Below are 26,171 nucleotides of genomic sequence, written 5' to 3'. Positions count from 1 at the left end.
GAAAACTATATGGCAGATCTATTTCTCCTTTAGGTATATAAACAAAATTATATATTCATTTTAATTCAAAATTTTATTAAATACCTGCCATATGCCAGATGCCTGGGAGAAAAAAAATACAATATTTCTTATGCTTAAGGAGCTTATAGTCTATTGGAGGGAGAGGAGGCTGTAAGAGAGGGGATAGAAAATACTTTAGTCTTTTGACTTACCTGTTTCTAGGAGGATATTGTCTAAGTGAAGTTAGAGGAGATGCTGCAGGTTTGAAGGTGGGAGATGTAAACCCATTGATAAATCCAGTATTTGGAAATGGTGTTACCTAGATATTGGAGGAAGAGGGAGGTGAATGATGGAGAGGAAGAGGTAGAAAGTAGTAATCTAAGCAATTTGTTGATTTTGTTTTGTGACAAAGGAATTAGAGACAATATAATATTCCATATTCCAGTATCATGCCTTAACCTAGTCAAAAGATAATGTTCATACTATTCATACTATGAATACATAATATTCATACATGTTAAAAAAACTCAAAATAACTTCAATACTATATGTATTGGAACACTTTGAACAATACTTCTGTATCTCTAATACCTTTACCAGATCATACCAACTTCTAAAAACAAGTAACTTTACCCATGTATATATATTGGCCCATAATATGTTCCCATATACAGCTCTTACAGGTAGAAACAACAAAGAACCACAGGATTAACTTCAGAGTTAAAAAGGGATATAGGTAAAAGGAACATTGGCTCTGTATTCAAAGAAACAAGGTTGAAATCCTGCCTCTGAAGTTTATTATCTGTGGGACCTTGCCAAGTCACTTAACTTCCCTGGACCTCAGCTTCCTCATTTGAAAAATGCCAAGAGCCCAATATCCTCAGTTTACAGATGAAGAACGGCCTAGAGAAGAAAAATGATTTGCTCGAGGATCAGGGCTTATAACTGGTAAAAATAGGATTATAACATGGTTTTATTCAGTCTAGGCTTCTTACCAATAGATCACAGCTATCTGTATCCTACATTTCTTATACAATAATATACTTCTGAAGCTAACTTCTGTCTAAGATTTCTAAGGTACTCTTTAAAATTTGGGTAATTATGTAGCAAAAAAAAAAATAAATGTAACGTTCCAATATTTGGAAAAATTACAACCATGAAAAGTATTGGAAGATAGCTGTGGATTAAATTTATTCTTGTTTCCTATGTCCACCAGATGGACTGCTACCTTGTGGTTTGTTTTAAGTTGTACAAATATCTTTACTGAAGAGACAAAAAACTATACTCGATTGAGGAAAATCAGAATGTTAAATGAAGCATATATCATATTATATACTAAAGAAAAGAATGAAAATAAAATCTATAACAAATTTACTTTTCCCAATGATATAATCAAAAGAACTAACAAAGCAATGAAAATGAATTATTTTGATCAAAATGAAGATTATGCAAAAAGGCTTATAAAAATATTTAATATTTCTGCTTTTTAGTATTTGTTTGCAAGGTTTTAATGTCCCAACATGTTTAGTTTTTGTAAAAAAAAAAAAAAAAAATGCCAGACATAGCTGAGGTATATTCCCATTCTTCCCATTCTCTACTTTGATACCTAGCACATGGATTTCTTTATCAATGAGAGTTGCTATAAACAAGTCTGCAATGAGAATTAGCATTAGTTTTCCTTAAATAACTCAGTAAGGCTTTTTGTTAAAAGACATAATTCTAATAGAATAAGTGTTTTCTTCATAATGAGATCCTAACAGGACATTTTATAGTCATTATTGGGGGAATAAAGGGGTAGGGGGAGGATTCAGATTTCAAAGAATAACTTGAAGATAATTTAAGGATGAAATAAATTAACATTCAATATTAGTCTAAAATAACTTGATTTTAATTAAAAGCCCTCTTAAATCATGAGATAATGGTTTGAGGCAAAGAAGTGGGAGAGGGAGAAGAAAAGAACAAATTTCTCAGGCAAAGCCAAGGTGGCAGATTATCATGAAGAAGTACAGCTGTGTCCCTAACACTACTCCTCCACAAAGAGCTTAATGCACCGGGCACCAGGCCTTATCTGGAAATCCAAGGAAGAAAATCCCAGTGAATCACAGTTCTAGCCCAAATCAGTCATGGAGGCTGGGGGGTGGGGAGGAGCATTCAGAGAATTCTGTAGAATATTCCAGTGAAGGTCAAAAAGAAATCCCAAACACCCATTGGAGGGAGGGGTGCAAAGACGATTCTGACTTTGTGAACCACATAGGAACAGGTGCCAACTGGCAACTCCGTCTCTTAAACCCCCAGTTCTGGGTCATAGAACCTGGGCTGACAGAGGAGAGACCCTATAGAAAGGCATGGAATTTCAAGGTTGATAGCAGTGTCAGATATGAGATCCTATACTGAGCTAGGAAGAAACTTCAGAAGCTAATAGTAATTCTATTATTCTAACTCCAGGAGTTTAGTAGGGGTTTGGACCATTCTTAAACATAGAGCAGAAAAGACGATGGCAGAAATCCTGGGCCAAAGAAAAGGCTACAGTTATATCACATTGGCAGATAATTGCTGAGTCCACCAGCAGTCTACTTCCAAACAGAAGGAAGCCTATGAGAATATTGCTCAAACCCAATTCCAGGTCTAGAACATGTAAGGTTCAGACCAAAAGAGGAATAATTAAGACTTTGCACTGGATCATCTTACTTTAGGTGAGATCTAAAAACCTGTAGGTTCCCAGCTAATATACCAAGAAAGTTGTAGAAAGGCTTGAGACAAAAACTCAACCCAGGTCTCAGAGACCTGGGCATGTCTAGGGCAGATGGACATTTCTAGAGCCTCTACCATCCCTCCTCCTCCTCATGTAAAATCTGCCAATAAAAAGATTTCCAAGAAGAAAGGAGAAAGGAGAGGTGGGAGAAGGGAAGGAGAAGAATCTTATAAAGCCCAAAGTAAGATAGTCACAAAAAATAAACAAAAGAACTCTACCACAAAAGCCTGCTGACAGGGATACTCAAGAAGCAAGATCAGAAGAAGAAAATAACTCCAAACATTTACAATTAAAGCTTCAGAGAAAACGATAACTTAGGCACAAGAGACAAGAATTCACAGTACAGATGAAATAAGAATTCATTAAAGGAAAAAAATAAAAATGATTTTAAAAATGAAATGAGAGCCATGGAAGGAAAAAAAGAGAAAAGATAAGAATTGTTTAATAAAAATTTGAAAAATTCTTATTCAAGCAAGAAGCTCCATAAAAACTAGAATGGTCCAAGGAGAAGCCAAGGACTTCACAAGACAAAAGACTAAAACTGTAAAAAGAAAATTTAAGGTATCTCAGAGGAAAAATATGGAAAACAAATTGAGGAGAGATAACATAACAATCCTTGAATACCTGATTGCCATTACCTCTCAAAAAAGCCTACACATCATATTTCAATTGAAAATATAAAAATTATTACCTGAAATTTTTAATGTAAGAGTTTAACTAAATATATGCTGCATTAATTGTATAAATGAGTCATCTTTTCCTCTGAGTTAGTTTAAAGTTACTTTAAGTTAACTTGTTATCATCCCCAAAAGATTTTCCTCCCTAACAAACCCTTCTAGGCACCAAGTAGTCTGTTAACTAAAACTTACTTAAAAGGTTCTATGAATGATGCAAATGGACCCCATAAAATAACTAAATTTCCTTCATTGCCAGAGTTTTATTACTACCCTTTAGCCTGTTTTCTTTAAAATAACCAAGCATAAGGCTGTCTATCCTGTAATTACCTGCACGATCTTCTCCATCTACCCAACTCTGTACTCAAAAACTATTTTAAAACTGGGGATTACTACCTTAAGATTATTGGTCATTGAGAGAGGTCACAGACGGAATTTATTAGTAACTGCTAGTCTAATTAATAAACTGATCATACTCAGACCATTTTCATCTAAGTTTACCTTAATTTTAAAACAAAACATAAGACATGATAAAAATACTCAGATCTCTTTTAATAACAAGGGAAAGCAGAATTCTACAGAAATCCTAAAGTAAAAACTCCGAAGAACATTATAGCCGAAACAAAGAGATTCTAGGTTAATGAAAAAACTATTCCAAAGATCCAGATAGAAGTGAAGTACTGAAAAACATGAGTCAGAATCACACAAAATTTGTGTACTACCACTGTGGAGGAAGAGAGCTTGGAATATGATATTCTAGAATACAAATGTTATCAATTTACAACCATGACTCTTTAATTAAAACTGAGTATAATCTTAGAATAAGTGAATATTTAATAAAAATAAAAGCATTTCCAAGCATTCTTGATAAAGACTGGGGCTGAGGAGAAACTTTGAAATACAAACACTGGAGTCAAGAACTTATTATAAGTGAATAATCATAAAAGAGTGACTAAAGAAAGTTCAACTGTTTACATTCTAATATGAGAAGATAATACATGTGTCTCTTAAAACACTAACATCAGGAGTAATAGAATAAGTTTAATAGAGAGCCCAGAAGTTCTTCTGTTATGTTCAGATCATCTTAAAAGAAAAATGTAAAGGAAGTGGAAGAAGGGACAGGAGGGAGAGGAGAGGAAGGATTAGAGAAATTATCTCAGATTAATGAGCAATGCAAGGAGAAATCTACACAAATAAGGAACAAGGGGAGGGAATGGAAAATAAGTGACACTTAAAATTCATTTTCATCTGAATGAATCAAAGGAGAGAATATGCATAGAATTCAGAAATACAATAAGTGGGGATAAAGAGACAGATTAGTTTAAAGCAATAGAGGATGAATTTCAAAAAACAGGCTCAAAGGAAGAAAGAAGAATTATCATCTTTTATTCCACTCTGGGTTCAGGGAAAAAGAACCCTAAAAGACTGGTGGTGAAAATATTCCTTTTTTCTTAACTATTCCTCTTTAAAAAAGAAAGGGAAATTGAGAAGAAAGTTTGGGAAATATACCATTAGTAATCATAACTATGAATGTGAATGGGATGAACTGACCCATAAAATGTATATGGAAAACAAAATGCATTAAAAAAATATGTTCTTTACAAGAAACACATTTGAACCAGAAAAACGCACCTGAGTTAAAATAAGGGGAAAAACATCTATTATGCTTCAGCTGAAAGAAAAGAGGTAGGGGAAGCAATCAGGTTCTTAGGCAAAGCAAAAGCACACAGACAATTAAAAGAGATAAATAAGGGAACTACATTTTGCTGAAAGGTATTATAAACTCTGAATTAATATCAATAATATTACAATAATTTATTTTGAATATACTACAACAGAATCTTTGCATCAGAGAGAATTCCTGAATATATGAGAGAAATCCTGTGTCAAGGTCATAGGCTACAACTAATTTGTGGGCTTTTGCATTTTTGCAACTCCAAGGAATGTTTTCCTTTGAACAAAACCCAGTTAATAGATAAAAGGAGATAATTGTTACTCCTATTACCTATATGTTGGGGAAGGAGTTAAGAGTTTGATGGACAGCCTCCTAATAGCTATTTTCAAGTTAGATGTCCTAGGATATTCAAGGGAATAGTTAAATAATGAGCTCTTAAAACTTTCTGGCTGAGAGAACATCAGGGACTCTGGTAATTGAAGAGGCCACTGACCCATCAATCTATAGGTTATAGGCTAGCCATATTTATTACCCAAAAAGAAATATATATGCACCAAAATGGCATACTCTACCAAAATATTTTTTTTAAATGATTAGAGTTAGAGATTTGAGTTAGATTGAGTTAAATAGACAGTTAAGCTATAATAATGAAGGATGTTAATTTATCCTTCTGAGCTAATTTTTAAAAAACAAAAACTGAACATAAAAAAGTATCTCTTCTTCTGCCCCTAATTGACAAGAACAAAATTTAAGAAAAGTTAGATATGACAGATCACTGGACACTATTGAATGAAAAGAGAAAAAAGATGGGATATATATTTCTCAGTGATGTATCACACTTTTACAGAAATTGAACACATTAGGTCATTAAAACCTTGCAAACAAATACAGAAAAGTAGAAAAATTAAACACATATTAACATCAATGCAGTAAAATTGTATTTAATAATATGCCACTGAATTATTAAAAATGAATTAGACACTCAAATTAATCCTAAAGAGGAAATAAAAAAAATCAAACAGAAATTATCAATAATTTTAAAGAAAGACAATGAGACAAATTTGGTGGGAGACCAAAATTTTGGGGACACTGCCACAGTATCCAGGGGAAATATATACCTCTAAAAACTCAGAAGAATAGGAGCAAAAACCAAACAAACAAAAAAACCAACCACATACAACCCAAAGAATTGGGCTTGAAACGAAGAGAACTTATAAAAAACAACAAATCAATAATCCCCCCAAAATACTAAAATAGAAATTTTGAAAATGAAGAAATTAATAAAACTGAAATTGAAAGATCATTGAATTAATAAACAAAAACTAGGATATGTTAAAGAAAAAATCTGAATGAAACATAACATTAATTACTAAAGAATTAGTCAAATTACCAGAATAAAGGTCAATTCATAACCAATGAAATAAATTATGAGGAACCATTCTGTCCTAAAATTAGATAATAAAATTGAATCTACCTAAAATGGACAAATATTTAAATAAAACAGATCAAAAGAAAAGGAGACAACTATAATCCAGATGAAATTGCTTACCAACTGGGAAGCAGAGAGAAAAGGAAGGAATCCTTTTAATTTGGAAAAATATATACTGAAAATTGTTATTAAGTATTATTGGGAAAATAAAATATTTTTTATAAAAGGAAAAAGAAAAAGCAATTGGGTGGCAGGTAGGTCACTCAGTGGATTAAGAACTAGGCCTAGAGAAAGAGGTCCTAGAGCAGGGGTTGGCAACCTTTTTGGCAGTGAGAGCCATAAACGCCACATTTTTTAAAATGTAATTTCATGAGAGCCATACGGTGCTCACAGTGCGCACTCCTGTAACAGTGCCTGAAAAAAAATTGACTTTATGGCTGCTGCAGAAAGAGCCATATCTGGCCCTCAAAAAAGCCAGATATGGCTCCAGAGCCATACGTTGCCAACTTCTGTCCTAGAGGTTCTAACTTGACCTCAAATTCTTCCTAGCTATGTGACCTCAGGCAAGTCATCTAATCCCTATTGCCTAGTCCTTACCACTCTTCTGCCTTGGAACCAAAACATAGTATTGATTCTAAGATAAAAGGTTATGGGTTTAAAAAAAGAAAGAAAAATTAAAAATAAATTAGAGTCATAAATTAATTCCTAAAATCCAAAATTAATTCTAATATTACATAGACTATTAGGAAGGGGGGAAAAAAAAGTAAAAACAGGAAAAGATGAGGGCCTACCAATTTCCTTGTACAAAACAAATACAATCTTAGTACATAAATGAGGGAGTCAAAACAGAAAAAACACAAAACAATATCCCTAATGAATATTAATGCAAAATTCTATAATAAAATATTAGCAAGGAGATTATAGCAACATATCATAAAGATCATACTAGCCAAGACTTACAGCAAGAATGCAGGCCTAGTTTAATACTAGAAAATTTCTAAACATAATTGAGTATTAATAAGAAAACCAAAAATCTTATGATTATATACAGATGCAGATAACATCCATTCATTTAAAAACACTAAGAGGCAAGAAATAATTTAAGTAGTCTCTTTAAAAGTAAGAGTCAATATTATCTCTAATGAGGATAAAATAGTTCTTTCCTAAAAGATGAGAAAAGATATTCATTTTCAATTTAGCAGTAGAAATATCAACTATAATAAAGAGAAAGAATGAGACAATAAACATAGGCAAAGGAGAAATATAATTGTTGCTTTTTTGGAGATGATAGGATAATTTAGAAAGAGATCCTAAAAATCCAACTAAAAAGACTAGTTGAAACAATCTCAGCTAAGGTGCAGGATACAAAATAAATCCACAAAATCATCAGCATTTCTATGTTACACCAAAAAATCCATTAGGAAGAGATAGAAAGAAAAATTATATTCAAAATAATCAGACAGAATAAAACACCTGGGAGTCTACTTGCCAAGGCAAATAAAAATTATGTAAATGCAATTACAAAATGCTCCATGCAAAAAAGACAGATCTAAATATTGGAGAAACATTAATTGCTCAATAAATTCCTCATTATTGCCAATGTCATGAAAATAACAATACTACCGAAATTAAGTTACTTATTCAATGCCATATCAATTAAGCTACCAAGAATAATTCTTCAGAGATAGAAAAAAATAATAAAAATGGAGTAGAAAAGTTGGAAGAAAAAAAGAAGGTTGGAAGGAAGGGGATCTACCAGTAAGCAGATCTCATTCTTAACTATAAAACAATAATCCTCAAAATAATTTGGTACCTAAGAAATGGTTGATTAAAAAAAAAAAAAAAGGAAACACATTAGGTATTCTAAATGCAGGAAAAAAAGCACAGTAACCTAGTGTTTGGTAAATCTGGTGTTCGAAGCTACTAGGGCAAAAACTTACTATTTCATAAAAAATGTTTCGGAAACTAGAAACTTGTCTAGTGGAAATGATATTATATATAAACAGTATTATAACCATTTACCAAGACAATTTCCAAATGGGTATAAGACTCAGACATAAAGGGTGACACGATATACAAATGAGAAGATCAAGGAAGATATTACCTGTAAGATCTCTGGTTAAGAGAAGAGTTCACAAATAAGATAGAAAGACAGTAAAATGAACACTTATGACTGCATAAAAATAAAAAGCTTTTGTATAACGAAAACCATGCAAAGGGGAAAAAAAGGTAGGAGAAGCAGGTAAGGGCAGGGGATGGGGTGGGGTGGAGGAAATGCAAGCTAGTTTCTTTGATAAAAGGTATCATTTTTAAGATATATAAAGAACCAATTCAAAGTTTTTAGAATAAGAACCATTCCCCAATAGAAAAATTGTCAAAGAACATAAATGGAATTTCCTTATGAAAAAATGCACTAAAGTCTTAAATATCAGAGAAATGCAAATTAAAATTCACTTCAGTTTCCACCTCACACCCATCACATTGTCAGAATTAACCAAAAAAAAGCAAACAACAAATGACGTAGGGAATATAGTAGAAAGACAGGAACATTAATAAATTACTAATGGAGCTATAAACTGATCGAGCCATTCAGAAAGCATTTAGGAACTATGCTTCAAAAGCTACTATACCCTCTGACCTAGGAATTTCATTAAGAGCTTTAGAACACAGCAAAATAAAGAGGAAAAGGGCTCATATGCACAAAAAAAATTTTTTTAAGTATTTTTAGAGGAGGCAAAGAACTAGAAACAGAGAGTGTACCCATTAATTGGGAATAAGTTATGGTACAAGAGTATGATGACTTCAGAGAGACCTAGAAGGGTCTTTACAATTATTATATGAGCTGATTTTAATAAGCAGAATTAGGAGAACAATTTACACAATAACATTCCTACTTTAATGACAATAAACTTCAAACAATAATATGACCATAGGACTAGTTAATGCAATATGCTTACCCACCTCATCACAGAGAAGTGATTGATTTAAGGATGCATATGAAGAATATTTTTTTTCAGATATAGTCAATTCACTGATTTTGCTTGAGGAGATAGAGATTTTGTTTTCTTGTGTTCTCAATGGAGGATGGGGGTTGGGAGGGGAGGCTGGTAGGAAGACGGGAATCTTATGAAAAAAGTAATTAAAAAAATAAAAATTTAAAAATTTTTAAGGAAAAGAAATTTGGTTTTGCTGGTTTTCTGGAAAAATTCATAGAACTTCAAACCTAGGAACCACTTATTTTTGAATTTTCTATAAGTAGATTAGGAAAAAAAAAGGGAACAAGCACTTATTGGATAATCTATACAGGTTTGTTGTAAGATGCAACATGAGCAAATGGGCAAAAGAACAAACTAATAATACATCTAGACAAGATCTAAGCTAGTGGGCATATAATCACCCAAGTAACAATATTCTTATGGCAAAAATTTTATGGTCACTGTGAATATGTGGGAGGTAATCTGGGTATGAAACTTCACAAAGGAATAGGCACATTTTTATAAAAGTTCTATATGTTTATATAGTTTATATACATCTTTATACAAAAGCTTTTTATTTTTATGCAATCATAAATGTTCACTTTATATTTTTTGAGTCTATCTTGTCTGTGAACTCTTTCTCTAATCAGACAAAATTAAGCTTTTAAAAATAATATCCCCTATTCAAATGATAGATATATAAGTGAGTAGACCAGTACTACTTTTGGGATCCACATAAAAATAAGGTATTGTCTTGAAAATATACTAGACAGGAAATTGCCCCCCTCTAAGATAAATATTATAGTTTCAAAATGATTAGTAGTACTCTTATCATGAAATGATTTGTGAAAAACATTTAAGTGTTATTTACAATTATTTTGATCATTTCCTTAATTACTTGTCAATGTATCATGTAAAAATTAATGTTGATGACAGTTAAGAGTTACAGCTATATAAAAGCATACTTTATGGTATTACCTGCCAGGCGTATAAAAATGATTATAAATCCTATTCCCTGAAGTCTCTATTTTCCACCAAAATCCCCCACAAAGAAATGAGAAAAAGTGAGTCATATATTACAATATATAAAAATGAGACATTCAAAAAATCTTAAAATTAAGACCTTGTTAATGAAAGTTGGAAAGGTCACGAATATGTGAATGACTAGAAGGGAATGATGGATATTTTGGTAATAATAAATGACAGCTGATTATTTGATAATAACATTGCCTTAATCCATTAGTGGTTTAAATTTTTTCACAAGTTAGGACCCATAGAACCAAGGCATCTAGATAGACATAAAAGTTCAGTCAACTCAGAACATTTAAATCCTTTAGTATTAAACCAATAAGAAATAAACCTTGATTATCATTAAAACAATGTAGTGCTTAAGGATATCTAAAAAGTAAGATGAACTAGTTATACTTTCAAAATTACTTCACCTGATAAGGTAAGTTTTGACTGCATATAAGAAAAATGCGTTAGTAAACTTGTCATATTCTAAATAAGTAGGCATGAACAATTTTTCAAAGAAGAATAAATGTGGTCCTAACTGGAGAACTACAATAAATATTAAAGCACCGTGGAGAACACATTGCAATGGGATTGAAGACCTTAGTTTCTAAACTTGCTTTTACCACTAATTAAAATGTAATCAATTTACATTTTCTCTAAGTCCACTACAGCCCTGAAATTCTATGAAATCTATTTTACATAAGTTTCTCTTATCATTCTTGAAGATCCTTTATATATTGAGGATATCTTAAGTATTTTCTAAGAGAAGTGTATTCTAAGAAATACATATTAAAATACCATCTAATGGCCTGTTCTCAATACTCATCTTTTAAAATTTCTTTGCAACTTTGCACACTATCACCTTCTCTTCCTGGATAGATTCTCCTGATACTGGTCTCTTCTGGTTCTCTGATCTCTCTGATCACCCTTCAATCTTTTTTTTTTTTTTAAACCAGATTTTTATCCATATCATGACCACTAATTGTAGGCGTCTCTCCCTTTTCTGGCTCTGTCTTGGAACCTCTTTTCACTTCCCTCTACATCAGTGATTCCCAAAGTGGGCGCTACCATCCCCTGGTGGGTGCTGTAGCGATCCTGGGAGGCAGTGATAGCCACAGGTGCATTTACCTTTCCTATTAATTGCTATTAAAATTTTTAAAAAATCAATTTCCAGGAGGCTAAGTAATATTTTTTCTGGAAAGGGGGCAGTAGGCCAAAAAAGTCTGGGAATCCCTGCTCTACATGATCTTGTTTTGTTCCCTTGGTCTCCATCATTACTATCTAAGGAGATGATATCCAGACCTACAAATCTAGTCAGTGTTGGATCCACATTATCTAGCTCTCATTCCCGAATCAACAATTATTTTTTGACTACTGCCTTCACCTCATAATTGGTCTTCATAAACCAATCTACTTCTCAGGTACCAAAGTGATTTTCCTAAAATGTAGGTCTTGCTCTACTACCTCCCTAAATGAAATACATTACCTTGCTATTATCTCCCTGATAAAATATAAAATCCTTATGCATCTAAAACTCTTCACAAGCCAAAGCCCTGCTACTTTTCCAATCGATTCATGCCAACTACACTGGCCTGCTTGCTTTTCTTTCCATGCCACTTCTTTTCCCATCTTTGAGGCTTAGCAATGGCTGTTCACCATGCCTAAAATACTCTTTTTAACTAAACTTCTTAGTTATCTTGGCTTCTTTCAAGACTTAACATTAAATACTAAATTTAGGGGGAGGTCTTTCCTAATTTACTCCTCTCTTCCATCTCTTGTTCTCCCTGATTAACATTCTACCTCCCCTGTGTATGCGTGTGTACATGTGCAAGCCTGTATTTATATATTCAACCTACCTAGTTCCTTGAGAGCAGAATAGTGTTTTTGTCTTTCTTTTTTTCTCTACCAGCACTTAGCACACTGCTGGCAAATGGTAAGCTCTTAGTAAATATTTGCTGAATAACAGCTTAATAATGAATACATTATCTAGAAGGTAATCATTCTCTTGTTTGAAAACAGGTTCATTAAGTTACTAATTCCAAAGGATTTTGACTGGTACCAAATAAATCCAAGTTTAAACAAATTATATTTCAAGTAACTGAAAAGTTATCTTTGACTACTTTACAAACAGATTTCCTTATTTTTATAAGACAGCTATAAACTTTAATTACAGAAAATTACCTCTATTTCTTACTTTTCTACTTGGAAAAGTTAAATGCAACAACTCTAATATAGTATTCTGGTAGTCTAAAAGTCATCAGCTATACTAATTCTATTAAAAACAAAACAAAAGGGGGCAGCTGGGTAGCTCAGTGGATTGAGAGCCAGGCCTAGAGACAGGAGGTCCTAGGTTCAATCCAGCCTCAGACACTTCCCAGCTGTGTGACCCTGGGCAAGTCACTTGGCCCCCATTGCCTACCCTTACCACTCTTCTGCCTTGGAACCAATACACAGTATTGACTCTAAGACGGAAGGTAAGGGTTTAAAAAAAAAAAAAAAAGTATTGAAAAAGAGCCAAGCTACATGAACTAATTATACAAAGAATAATGTAGAAAATTAAATGTGTTGAAACCCTTTGATTCCAAGTAGAAAATGTATGATTAGAAATGTGCTGAATCTTTGTTACAACTACTTTAAATGGAAGATAAATTTACCAACTAATAATTACTGGGAAATTATTAAATAAACTGGCTTTGTTTCATTTCAGTGGCATTTGATTTTAATAACAAATACCCTGTAACTTATGAAAGACAAAAAATGCTACTTGATAAATTTCACAGTAAATAATTCTAATTCCAACAAAAACTTCTTTTAATTCTTTTTACAAATTAAAATTAAATAAACTTTAATTTTCTAACCAAGTCTGCAGTACCAAAAGTAATTCCCTTTCCAATTCCTCTCATTGTTCATGCCACCATTTTTCTTCTGACACAATCCTGAACCCTAAGTCATTTCCCAATATTCTATTTCACTACTTTAAAAAATCATAATCAATAAAATTATGTTATGAAATCTTGGGAGTAGGGTGTTTTTCCAAGGGGGAAAAGAAACATGTAATATTCTTATAAAAGGATACCTAACACCAAAAATATATTAACCTAGGGACATAAAATCTATGTATTTTGTAGAAGTTTAATTGTAAAATTATCATGCCTGGTACATTAAATTTAAAAGAACATTTTATTTAGAACAATTGTAAATTTACTCATTAAAATGACTTCCAACTGTCATGTTACAAATGAAACCATGCACTCAAAACTTAAGAATCTAGAATTATAATCTGGAGAGTTTATTAGACAAATAAGCTAAACTATGAACTGACATCCTTTGTGCAAAGAACTCAGATTATTAGTATTTTTTGAAGTTTAATTAGTACTGTCAGTGGCATCATTTAGTAACATTCAAAAAATGACAAATTTCTCAGCCTTATCCTTTCACATGAATTTACTTCTTGATTTGTATATTTCTAAACAGAGACTAACTTAATTTACATAAGACAGATGAAAAGCTGTAGAAAAGTTGTAGTTCATGTTGTAGAAGGACTGTGCTTGGGCAGGATTCACTTTAATTGATCAATCAAATATATCAACAGGCATATTTATTAAGGCTCATTGTGTTTCAGACACTGTGCTCACTGTTGGAAAGAGGAAAAAGTCTCTGCTCTCAGGACACATTCTAATGAATGAGATAATAAATAGGTACATACAAGATACATAGACTAGCTAGAAGACTAGCAGCTGTCAGTGGGTTGGAAAGACCTTTTGTATTGGGTGCTACTGTAGCTGTGTCTTAAGAGAAGTCAGTAAAACCCAAAAGGCTGAGAATATAAGGAACTTCACCAGATAGTGAAGAGGCAGAGAGGGGAGATAAGAATGTTGTGTGGGAATTTAGATCTATCCTTTAAGAAAATAACTAGCAGCCCGAGGAGAAAAGGGGTTGGGAAAGAACTGAGGTTCAGGGGACAAATGAAAATGTCAGCTACTGCCACTTCCAGGTGAGAGTGAGGCCCGAATTGAGTGAAATTGAAATGAGTGGAGAGAGGTAGGAGAATAAGGGAGGTTGTGAGGGGCAGAAATAACAGGAGGGGCAACTAGAGCTATAAGTGAGAGGAAATGGAGTTAGAGAACACTGATATATTCTATAGTGGATCTATTCTAGAGTCTGTTCAATCCATTAGAACATGAGCTCCTTGAAGGACTTGTTTCCCTAACCTCATTGTTTAGAATACTACCCAGTACTCAGTAAGTATTTAATAAGTGCTTGCTAGTTACTGACTACAAAAAAAGTGGTTGAGGTATTGCCATAAGATTAATGACCTTCATTCCCAAATATCAAAGCCTATGTGTGCTTACTGATTTGAGCATTATTTCCATGACTTGAATCTAAGAGATTAGTAGAGAATGTACAACCTGACAATGAAGTCCTTTTTTCTTACAAACTTTCATTTTCTTCTAAAAGCAAAGATATATATATTTTCCCAAAGGACTTTATCTGGACCAATGGATGATGACATTTAGAGGAACCAAAATTGAATGCAGTAACTCTTGGAGAAAAAAAAAATCAAAAACCACTAAATTCATAGGAGGGTTCTACAATTCCCAACTATTACTATTGTTTGAAGAAATCTTCCAAATGGGCATCATTTATGTGCTTCATTGAGTTTGCTGTAGTCTCAACACCACTGTTTTATTAATTTCATTCTTTTTTCTTGCTTTTATTCTTGACGACAAAATAATTTATGTATTTTTAAATTACTTTTCATCTTTTACAGGTCTTCTGGAGAAGTTAAAAACATGGCATTTACATCCTATTATAGTCATATGTAGACATTTATCCATAATGTTTCTTGTGATACCAAGAAAAAGTGCTAATTTTGAAATATTATTTCTGCTACTTGGTGCCTGTGATACTACCTTAAGCCAACTTATTGAGAAGCTCACTTCTTTGGTCCTATTATCTTGTTTATAAAATGAGGAGAGTAGGGAGTAGGATGAAGCAGGATTGGAGTATATGGCTTTGAGCATTCCTTTCTAATTTTAAATTGATGATCCTGGAATGTCAGATAACAAAGTTCAATGTCTACTTTCACATTATTTGCATCATTACCAAAGCAAAAATACTTTTCAGGCAATCACTGGTTTCAGAGAACTTTCTAGTCCAAGTTCTTCATTTTATAGATGAAGACACTGAGGAGGTTCATAGAAAATAGCATATCACTCAGTAAGCTGGGATTTATATCAAGGTACTTGGGGGATCCAAATTCAAGATTCTTTACACCATGCGACAAAGCCCTTGAAATAATATATACTTTGACATGAATGATTTTTCTAGTCTCTCTTAGGACCTTCCTAACAGAAATAAATACCTCTTATTTTTGAGGGGGGGGGGGGAATTGTTATTTCCTAGGTTCCTTTAATCTACCTTACTTTTCCTCTACATACTTGAACAAAAGAACTTTTGAAAGTCTGCATCCAACAACTTACATTTTTTCATAAATTCTGTTCAAACTGAAATGTGATCTACCCATTACTCCTACCTACTGAATCTATTCTTCGAAAGATCACCAATGCTTTTTCAATCACTAAATCCATTGGATGTTATCCTCATTCCTTATGTTAGGCCCTAAGATATTTGAAACATCTGAACACACACACACACACACACACACACACACACACACACACACACACACACACACTCCAAATGTAATTCACCCTCCACCCTGATGCCATCAGATATTTTATTGAAAGGATTTGTCCTTTAACCTCTACAATAAGTTATTAACAAAACCATTGTACTAAACACATTGTACTTTTCCACGTTGACTTTATATTGCTGTAGATGTGTATTCTGATATTTTTGGCTCTAGTTTTCTTCATTTTGCATTACTCCATTTATATGGAGCATATAGTCTTTTCATGTTTCTTTCTCTGAATTCTTCGTATTTGTTATAGTGCAGTAATACTCCATTAAAGTTGGGGACATTTTGTTTCCAGCTTCTTTTGTATCACATATGACATTTCTATGAACAGCTTTAAACATATGCCACCCTTTCTTCTTGAAAATGGGCACTTCCTTGGTTTGTGACACTGTATCATTCTTGAGCTTCTATTCTATTAGCAATGTGAATATTACCTACACCTGTTTTCAACCTACTTCTCTGATCTCTATCTAGGTCTCCCTTCTCTCAACCTTGTGTGTTGTATATTTTGATTCTAAGTTTTGGATTTTGGAATTATCCTTCCAAATACAATCCTACTTTATATCCTCTTATCATTTTATCCTTGAATTATTCCAATAGCTTAATTGGCATTTTCCCTTCCTATCTGATCTAATTCAAATGCTGTTGGTGTACTCCTAAAAGACCAGATTTAAAGTAAATAAGGATAATGGAGATTAATTACTCCAATTCCATCATTTTGTAAATGAAGAAGTCAAGGATTGGAGGGGCTAAGAGACTTGTTCAAGGTCATATATATAGTAATTACAAGAGCTAAAATTCAAAAACGGGTATTTGACTCCAAATCTAATGCTCTTTATCCTAAGCTTTGCATATTGCTTTCATTAATTCCTTCCTCAAAACCTACCATGGCTAATTGTGCCATGGTTGGAAAAATTCAAATTTCTAACCTGCAATTCAAGGACTTCTACAACCATCTTTATTTTCCTTCTATACATGCATACCATAGCCAAATTGTTTTACCTGCCATGGTTCCTCAGATATGCTCTATGTTTTTCTACCTACAAGCATTTGGTATTGCCTTTCTACATCATCTCTTCCTACAGAAACCCTTCTCCTACCAGATCCAGATAAAAACTGAAGACTTTCCCTAAACACCTTGGTTGGAAGTGATAGGTACCAGGTTTTAGTAAATAATGTATACTGTCATGTACTGCAAGTATTCAAGGAATATACCAAGGAATGGTACATCTTTATTTCCCACATAACCTAGCACAATTCCCTTTTTGTGGAAGGGGGTCCAAAATAAACTGAATTAACAAATATTTCAGTAATTATTCTTTCTATACATGCTACTAACCCTTCATATTCTCAGTCAAAGAAGCACAGTTATTCAAAAAGAATCTCTGAAGGGTTAATGTATAAGTTTAGAAAAGCAAAAACTTTCCTCTCTGGTACATATTTTCATTAAACAGAAGTAGTGGTTCTGAAGACTATGAAGCTTGTTCCAAGTTTTTTCTTAGCTTCCACTGTCACCTCATCTAAAAATACAGTCACTTTGGTTAATAGGTGCTTACAGTATTTCAGTTATTTAATGAGATTGCACCTCTCTCTCTATGCTGCTGCTGCTGCTCCTACAGAGGCAGAAAATGCATGAAGACATCTGGGATCTAAAATACTAGAAAGAGTTTTTGGTACTTTCTTTATCATGGTGATCACTGTCCATAAAGAATTTTTAAAACATCTGGAGGACAATTCTCAGATATAAAGATGTGTCTGATCATCCTAAGTACATTTGAAATTCATATGAAAATTGACAGTGTATTCAAATCATGTTGGTTCACCAGTTCTTCAATGTGGAAATGTCTTCAGAGAGGGTCTCACCAATTTGCTGAAGGGATAAAAATAGAAAAATGTATTTTAGTGGCTAGCTTTCATACAAATATTAGCCTTTAGCACACACAAATTTGATTTTTATTTTCCTTGTTAGCTGTTAACTTCCCAGCCATAGAAGCATCACCTCAGTGTTAAAAGTGAACTGGTGATCTTGCTCCAAAACATCTGACTAACAAAAACCCAATTGTGATTTAAAAGTTGTGATTTAATGAAAATAGGGTAATGTAGCTAAAATAAAACTGATTATTCTAAACTTAGATTAAATTCTTACCTTCTAACATAGCATTTTCTCTCAGTTCCTTTGTAGATCTCCAGGTTAAAAAGGCAAGAAAACTAGGTTCCAATTTTCTTCTGATGCCAAAACCTTTAGATTTGCACACCGTTGTCTTTTTTTCATGAGTCTTTTGAGTAAGCAGGACAATGAAGTTCTCTATTTCTAACTTCTATAAGGAATGAAAGGAGGTGACTGCCTGGGTCCACTCCACTCCCAATTCTTAAGAGGCCCATCCAGGAAGAACAGGAACATGGCCACCAACCTCTATATCAAAAGTCAACAAGAGGAAGCACACAAGCAAGCCAAGGCACTGACTCAATCTCCCTTTCTGTCTTTTGTGAAAATGGTTATGCTCTTGTAGGTCAAAATGCAATTTTTGCTTATATTGGATATTATTCTCAATGTACTTGAAAATGATACTATTTACTAATTTTTAATTAAACATCTATACTACAATTTTTAAAATTGTCACCGAAGGTTGGGCAATAATATGCAAATACCTTATGCACTTTGTTCATATTTCTAAACTCAAGTATCCTCAAAATCTGGCTTCAATTTTTAAAACCGGCCCCAAAAGTCTTCTGGAGGGAAAATACCTACTACTAGCAGCACCTGAATTTTCCTACACCATAACATTACAAGAAGTATGACAAAGGGGAAACATTCCTGAAGGAATGAGAGAAGACAGGTCCTAGATTCCCTTCTACCACTAATCATAGAGGAACTTTAACAAAGTGCTTCACCTTCCTTGGCCTAAGTTTCCAAAATTCTAAAAGAAAGGGTTAGACTAGGTAGTTTTGATAGTCTATGAAACTTTAATATAAACACACACACACACACGCACGCGTGTGTGTGTGTGTGTGTGTGTGTGTGTGTGTGTGTGTGTGTGTGTGTTTTCCTTCAGCATATTTCATTAACCAGTCTCTATTATTCCCATTGCTACTATATAAGGTTAGGGTATATATCACCTTAACCTGGGATAATTAAGAGTCCAAGTAGATCTTTTTTATTCTAACCTCTTCAAATATTAACATCTTATGCCAAGCTTTCCAGGCTCTCCAGTTGACTTCACCTAATGAATTCAATCCAATTTATTATTAAGTTATTCAATCCAATATCTACCTATTGTTATGGTCAGCCTCATCTCTTTACCACATTCATACCTTCAGTTTCTTTATTCTTCCCGTACTGTCAGAACACTCGTATTAAAACTTTCAAATATTACTCAGTCTCCAAGGCTTACAAGTGAAGTCTAAATATGCCCAGAGTTTACAAAAAGTTCATGTTAAAAACAACAAAAAAAAACACCTTGCATGACCATCCTTTTATTATCTTTCTATAATAGCAATATTAGCATTGCTAACGCCATGGGGAAAAGTGTGATATAGTGGAAATAGTCAGCAGACTGCAGCTTGAGTAGTGCCTAGTACATAGTAAGTGCTATATAAATGCATATCTTACCTTTTTTCCCTTTTTAGGACACTTGCTTCTTTATTTATAGATTAATAGGGTTAAAAGTAGGTGATCTCTTACTTTGTATAATAAATAGTTTGATGCAATCAGGGAATCAGAGTTAAGAATTGAAAGAAAAGCTATGAAAAAATGGTTTTAGAGAGGTGAGCCTTGGGGAGGGTTTACCTATCAAAGGGTACATGCCAAAGTGCCAAAGTATCTTATCTAATCCCACCTTCAGCCTAGGAGTCATTTCTCATCCATTGCTGTCTCTTATTCCTTATGTCCAATGTGTTGTTATGGGTCTATTGATTTCTACTTTGTAATTTCTCTTGTTTTAAACCCCATTTTCTCCTCTGACCCTAGAACCACTCTAGGTCACACCCCTTTACCACCTACTGATGAATCAGCCTGCATCAAGCCTCTTTGCACTCCAATCTATCTTCCATTCAGCCATTTGAGAAAAAAATAATTTTCCTTAACTGTCACTCACCTATTCAATGAACTCATGTGGTTTCTTATTGCCTCTAGGAGTAAATACAAAATGCTCTGTCTGGCATTCAAAGCACTTTATAACCTACCACTACCTTTCTAGTCCTCTTATACCTATTCTTCAAAATGTATTTTTCAATTCAGTGACACTGCCCTCCTGACTATTCAATGAACAATGGAAATCTCTTGGCTCTAGATATCCCCCATGCCGAAAACTCTCTCACTCTATTCTCTGGTTTCTTTTAATTTTCAAATAAAACCTTATCTTCTACAGGAAACCTTTCCAAGCTTTTCTTAATTATAGTGTTTTCCTTCTATTAATTATTTTCCTACTGATACTGTATATAGCCTATCTCATATTTATTTAGATGTTGTCTCCCTCCTATTTTGAGTGTAGAGAAAGTCTTTTGCTTCTTTTGTAAGTACTTAATAAATATTAATTGATTGATTGATTCTTTTAAGATTTATTGCATTCTCTGAAATTTTAACAAAACCAAATTCATTTGGTTGAAAAATATCCTGGTTTTAAAGACTGCTGAAAGAGCTGGTAATTGGTGTCAGTATAATGTAAATTTGTCCAACATCCTTACTTCCTAAGAGGTAGTAGAATATAAATGCATAATGGTTATAGGAATTATTAAGTATATGGGATGTAAAACAGGTCTAGGTGAAATGCTATAGGTTAGAGCAGATATTGGAATGAACCTAGTAGGTACCTAGAGAAGTACAAAATTACAGTAAAGGATACAGAAGGATGCTAAATTTTTTCCAATAATGCACAAAGAAAGAGAGGATACTATCTCCTCTGAGCCGTTTCATATGACACTACTCCAAGAACACAGACTACTTATATGTGCATTACAGTTCAATTAAATAATGAGACAACTTAGCTTTTATTAATCATCTTAAAAACTATTATTCCTGGCATTTTTGTTTCTATAGGAAAATGAATTTCAAAATGTATTTCGAACATGGGTACTAGAATTTACTAATATTTCTGGAAATCCCTAGACTATAATAGGCCATAGATATTCCCCTTTTTTTGCATTTTAGTAACATTTGCAATAATATAATTTAAAAACTTATGTAATATATTAAGTCTATATATCAACTCCTTGAATACATCTAAAGATCCTATATGGCAAGATTTGTTATTCTTTTGTACTCCCTAGCATAGTGCTTATAAATAATAACATTCAACATTCTGATTTCCTTAAACAACTCCATCCAATTTTTTTTTCCTTCATGAAATCCTTTTAGAAAAAAATCCACCTAGTTTCAGGAGTTTAAATTACTTCTAATGATCTTTCTCTTATTTATTACTTTCTACCTCCTCAATTATATAATCCTTGTTTGACTCTCAATAAAAGTAATGCATTACTACTCATAGGAATAAAACTGTAAGATACTTACAAGAGGAATTTTATTTTCCTTTAATCACCACTCACAGTGGATACTTAATTAATTCTGAAAGGCAATTTTATTTTAAAGGGAAAAAACCCTACCTGTTTCTGCAATGCCTACAACTTGATATCACTAAATGGAAAGCCAATGACTGCTTTCACAATGTACATATGAAAAGCACAAAAATAAGATAATTTCCAAAATTGCTTCTCCAAGCCTAAGAAATCTTAAAAGGAAAAAAAAAAAAACTGTAGAAACACTTTATTTTTACTAAAAGGTAAAAATAAAAGAACTTACCAAGGATGGATCAAGATAACTCTGTGTAGCTGACCAGGTCTGTGGTGTAATTAAGCTGTACAATGGGAACTGTTGATGCGGATTGTATACTGGAGGTAAGTAAAATGATGTTGTATAACGCTGTTGTGTATAAAGGTTCATGTCCAGAGGTCTATATCCATTCTTTGGCAAAAATGTGTTTATAGCAATAGCCTTTGCTTTTATCCGTGCCTTCAAAAAAATATTCTTATTAGGATAGTTAATAATAATTTGATACTTATCAAAAGGATATGAATATTCTTGATTACCTTTATTGGTTTTCCTTGAAAAATTTTCAGTTCTTCTCTCAGGTATTTATAAGCCTAAAAGGAAAATATTCAAAATATCATTTTTTCATTTTTATAAACTACCATAAATTACTTAGTATAAATAAGAAGTTGCTTAGTTTAAGATAGGGTGTACTTGGAAAGTACCTAAAGATAAGTAATGAAAAACATTAATGATTGGATTATCTACTTTAAGGCTGAGATTAAATTATCTAGAAAAGGAATCAAAAAGAAGAGGAAGTTAGAATACCAAAAAAATCTCATCCTTTTCATCAATGTAGGGCTCCCAATTCCATAATACAGTGATCCAAAGTCCTCTGACAAATTTTAAAGGTCTTCCTTAATTTGGTCATGTCTATATTAAGCAGACTTATTTTTCATTATCCTAAATGACACTAGGGCTAATCTCCCCATTGGTCTACCTACTTGATTGATAGGCCATATTCATTCCTACCTGTGTATTTCTATTTATTCATACTGCTAACTTACATACTGCTAACTAACATACTGCTCTGCCCTCCGCCTATCTAAAAATACTCCTTTTTAAAAATCTTATTCAATTTTAATTCTTCCATAACTTTTGCATGTTTGTTGTAAATCCGTACAGCATTTATAACCTTCACCACAGTTCACATAATTACAGTGCCTTACACATTTGTTATAATTGATAAGCTTTTCTTGTTTTTCTATGAAGATCTTTTTTATATAGCACATTACCTATCACATTACAAAGCAGAGAATAAGCAATTAAGACACTGCTTATTCATGTTTGAAAATTAAGAATTTTATACTTATAATATAGTTTAGATAACAAAATTACTAATAGGACAGATATCTGTGGTACAATCTAAGTATAGATTTAGTGTAATTTATATATGAAATGATAAAACTTTGGATTTTTTGTTTATAATATTGCTGTAAAAAATAATCAAGTTACGAAAAAAGAAATCCCTCAAATTCCTCTGTTCTATATTTATGTACAAAAAGACACTTTCTTTTAATTTCTGGCTATAGCAGTGTTTAACTTTTAACTCTTCTATTGACCCATAAAACGCTAGTAAATTTATAGTATGTTTCATTTGTAAGAGACAAAAAAAAAAAAAAAAAAGTGCTCACCTGTTGTGCATCGGCTTCCGACTCAAATGTTATAAACCAATTGTCATTATAGGCAAATTCACAATTGACAAACTTAGGCAAGTTATCTCCTGTGAAGAGTGCTTCTACTTCCTATAGAATGGTATAAAAAGAAAATTTAACTTATCCAAATTTTGAATTAAAAGGATGAATAATGTTTTAAAAACTTCCCCACAAAACTTTACATTTAATGAAGATATTTTAAGAAACGTTAAATCGTCCAAACCCTCAAAAAACCTGGGCTTAAATAATGAAGTCATTCTATCTTTTAATGAGAATTTACTATCAACACTGCAGAGATTAAGTATCCAGTTTTAAGGTATTCTACTACTCTGGTGACAAAGTCTCTGATCTTCAAAAAGGTAACAGAATTGAAAAGCAACAAAAGCGTGTCCCCAATACATGTTTTAAATTGCTAATGGAATAAGCCCATATACTAAAAATAGTTATTTCTGATTCTAACATTACACAGGTAGAAAATAACTGATGGCCCGTGCCTTTTTAAATTTCATTTAGCAGTCATTTAGAACAATTAAAAATTTAGTTTGAAAAAATATGGTGCTGATGAAGCCAAGACAATAGGTTATATCTGTACTGGTCAGTGAGCTGTCTGAAATAATAGTAACTTTCTATAGATTATTGTTTGGAATTATATAATACAAGGTGTTCTAAAAGTTTTAGCATAGTTTTAAGCTCTTAAGAGCTTTAAAGCTTAAGATTTTTTTTAAAAATGCAGAAGATGTGTATGGCTGATAAAGTGTCAAAATAATCTGGTTATAATAAGGCACTTTTTACCTATTAAGCATAGCACATGAAAGATATGAAAAATTAATTATAACATAGAAATTTCTATTCTTACTCTTGAATGAAATGGAAATCCATCCTGACCCCCAATAGGGATCATTTCTATACACAACTAAAACATTGAAACTTTGATTAGGAGAGCTGTTATTTTACAAAATAACACCAATTTTACACCAATGCTCGATTAATAAAATGTTTTCTTCAGGTAAGGACCATAATCTTCTGAAAAGCATACCAGATGCTTCCCCTATCCCAATCCTTTTTTCCACTCTATATTTACAAGGATTTTGTAGTGTTGAAAGAATGTAAAAAAAAATATTTTAAAATAACCTATTTATATATATCTATGTGTTAACAACTAAAGAAGATGAATTCTGAAATATGGCCTAAAGGTCATTAAAATGAAATTTTGTTGGACTAATTTAGACAGCAAATTCCAAACTGAGTCCTTGTGGAAAATATGCAGTCTCCAGTCTTCCAGAAACCTTGGAAACAAAGCCAGAAAGGAGGTAACCTCTAAGGCTTAATCTATCTAAGGGCACTGATTAAGAAACTGATTTCCTAAGAAAAATGCCAATAAAAAGGGTGTGTAGTCATTTTTAAGGGAAGATAAGTTATTTCATTAAGGCATTTAACAAAAACTCTGAAACTTGATATTAGTCAACAAAGAGCACTTAAATGACTACTAATTCTGTTTCTACAATGTTAAAAAAAATATAAAGTAACTTCCTTGGTCAATAAGAAAAACACTGTAGTAGTGCAAAAGCAATGGACTATAGGGCTAAACACTTCCCCCCCCCCCCCCATTCTGATACTATTTTTTAAAAAAAGCAGGAAGTGGTGTGTTTTGGTTTTTTTTAAGTCCAAACCCTCTTTTTATAGATGAGAAAATTGAGACCTGGGGAAGAGATAACTAATTTGGCCATCAACTTGTGAGGATTAAGGGAAACCAAGTCTTAGATTTTATCGATCTCTGATTTTTTCATCAAGCCACTCCACTCCCCCTCAATCTAACTTTTAAGTATAATTTTTACACTTCACAGTCCCACCTAGAATATAAGTTCCTTACTTCAATAGGAGTCGATTCAGGTACTTCACGCAATATAACAATGCAGCGATTCTGATTTGGCCTGACTTTTTCTCCATTTTCATCCACTTGAACTAAAGGCAAAGCTACAGATAAGAAAAAAAAAATGCAGTGATGCAACTTTCATATACTAAAAGAAGCAGGCCATTTGGACCAATATATTAAAACCTTCATAATTCACAAAAAAAATTACAGTGCTTGCACAGCATTTTTGTTACTAAATAGGCAATAAATAGTATAGCAGTATCCTCTTATCCAGGGCCTAAGCAAGATGATATTTAAATTATTTAGAAAGTGCTAATTTGGAGAACAACTAAGTGACTCAGTGGATACAGTAAGGGGTAGAGATAGAACATCCTGGGTTCAAATCTGGCCTCAGACTTCCTAGCTATGTAAACTTGGGTAAGTAACTTAAACCTCACTGCCTAACTCTTACTCTGGTGACTTAGAACCAGAATTGATTCCAAGATGGAAGGTAAGGGTTTAAAAAAACTGCTAATTTTGAATTGAAAAATAAATTATCTTGATCATTACATCTTGATCATTACTACATAATATTCAAGCAAACTATATAATTTACAACTGAATAAATACCCCCATCAGAAAGTGCACCAACCAAATTGACTTGTCCGAAAGTTGAGGGAAAAAAAAATAGTACCACCACATCTAATATTCAGTTATTTTTAAATAACAAAAGTTTAATAGTTTTGAAAAATTAAATTTGCAAAGCATTCTAATAAATAGTAATATGAAACACCACATTTTCTATTAAAAGGCGCCAAGTCAAAAAGTTATTAAAAGTATAGTACAAGGGGGCAGCTCGGTAG

The 26,171-nt window shown here is 32.8% G+C and overlaps 1 protein-coding gene across 1 annotated transcript in view; it reads right to left on the bottom strand.

Moving 5' to 3' along the window:
* The window catches only part of LARP4B (La ribonucleoprotein 4B), an 88,729-nt gene that overhangs the window by 17,354 nt on the left and 45,204 nt on the right, over window positions 1-26,171 (bottom strand). The window contains exons 8-12 of the mRNA XM_044679955.1: window positions 25,327-25,430; window positions 23,436-23,546; window positions 22,302-22,355; window positions 22,015-22,224; window positions 213-319 (exon numbers count right to left, since the gene is read on the bottom strand). Of these exons, the coding sequence (XP_044535890.1) occupies window positions 213-319; window positions 22,015-22,224; window positions 22,302-22,355; window positions 23,436-23,546; window positions 25,327-25,430 (586 nt within the window). The remainder of the gene's footprint in view (window positions 1-212; window positions 320-22,014; window positions 22,225-22,301; window positions 22,356-23,435; window positions 23,547-25,326; window positions 25,431-26,171) is intronic.

Source organism: Gracilinanus agilis, chromosome 5 (assembly GCF_016433145.1).
Source record: "Gracilinanus agilis isolate LMUSP501 chromosome 5, AgileGrace, whole genome shotgun sequence".
Classification (NCBI taxonomy): domain Eukaryota; kingdom Metazoa; phylum Chordata; class Mammalia; order Didelphimorphia; family Didelphidae; genus Gracilinanus; species Gracilinanus agilis.
The sequence above is the reverse complement of the archived record's forward strand: the minus strand, read 5'-3'. Positions and strand labels throughout refer to the sequence as shown.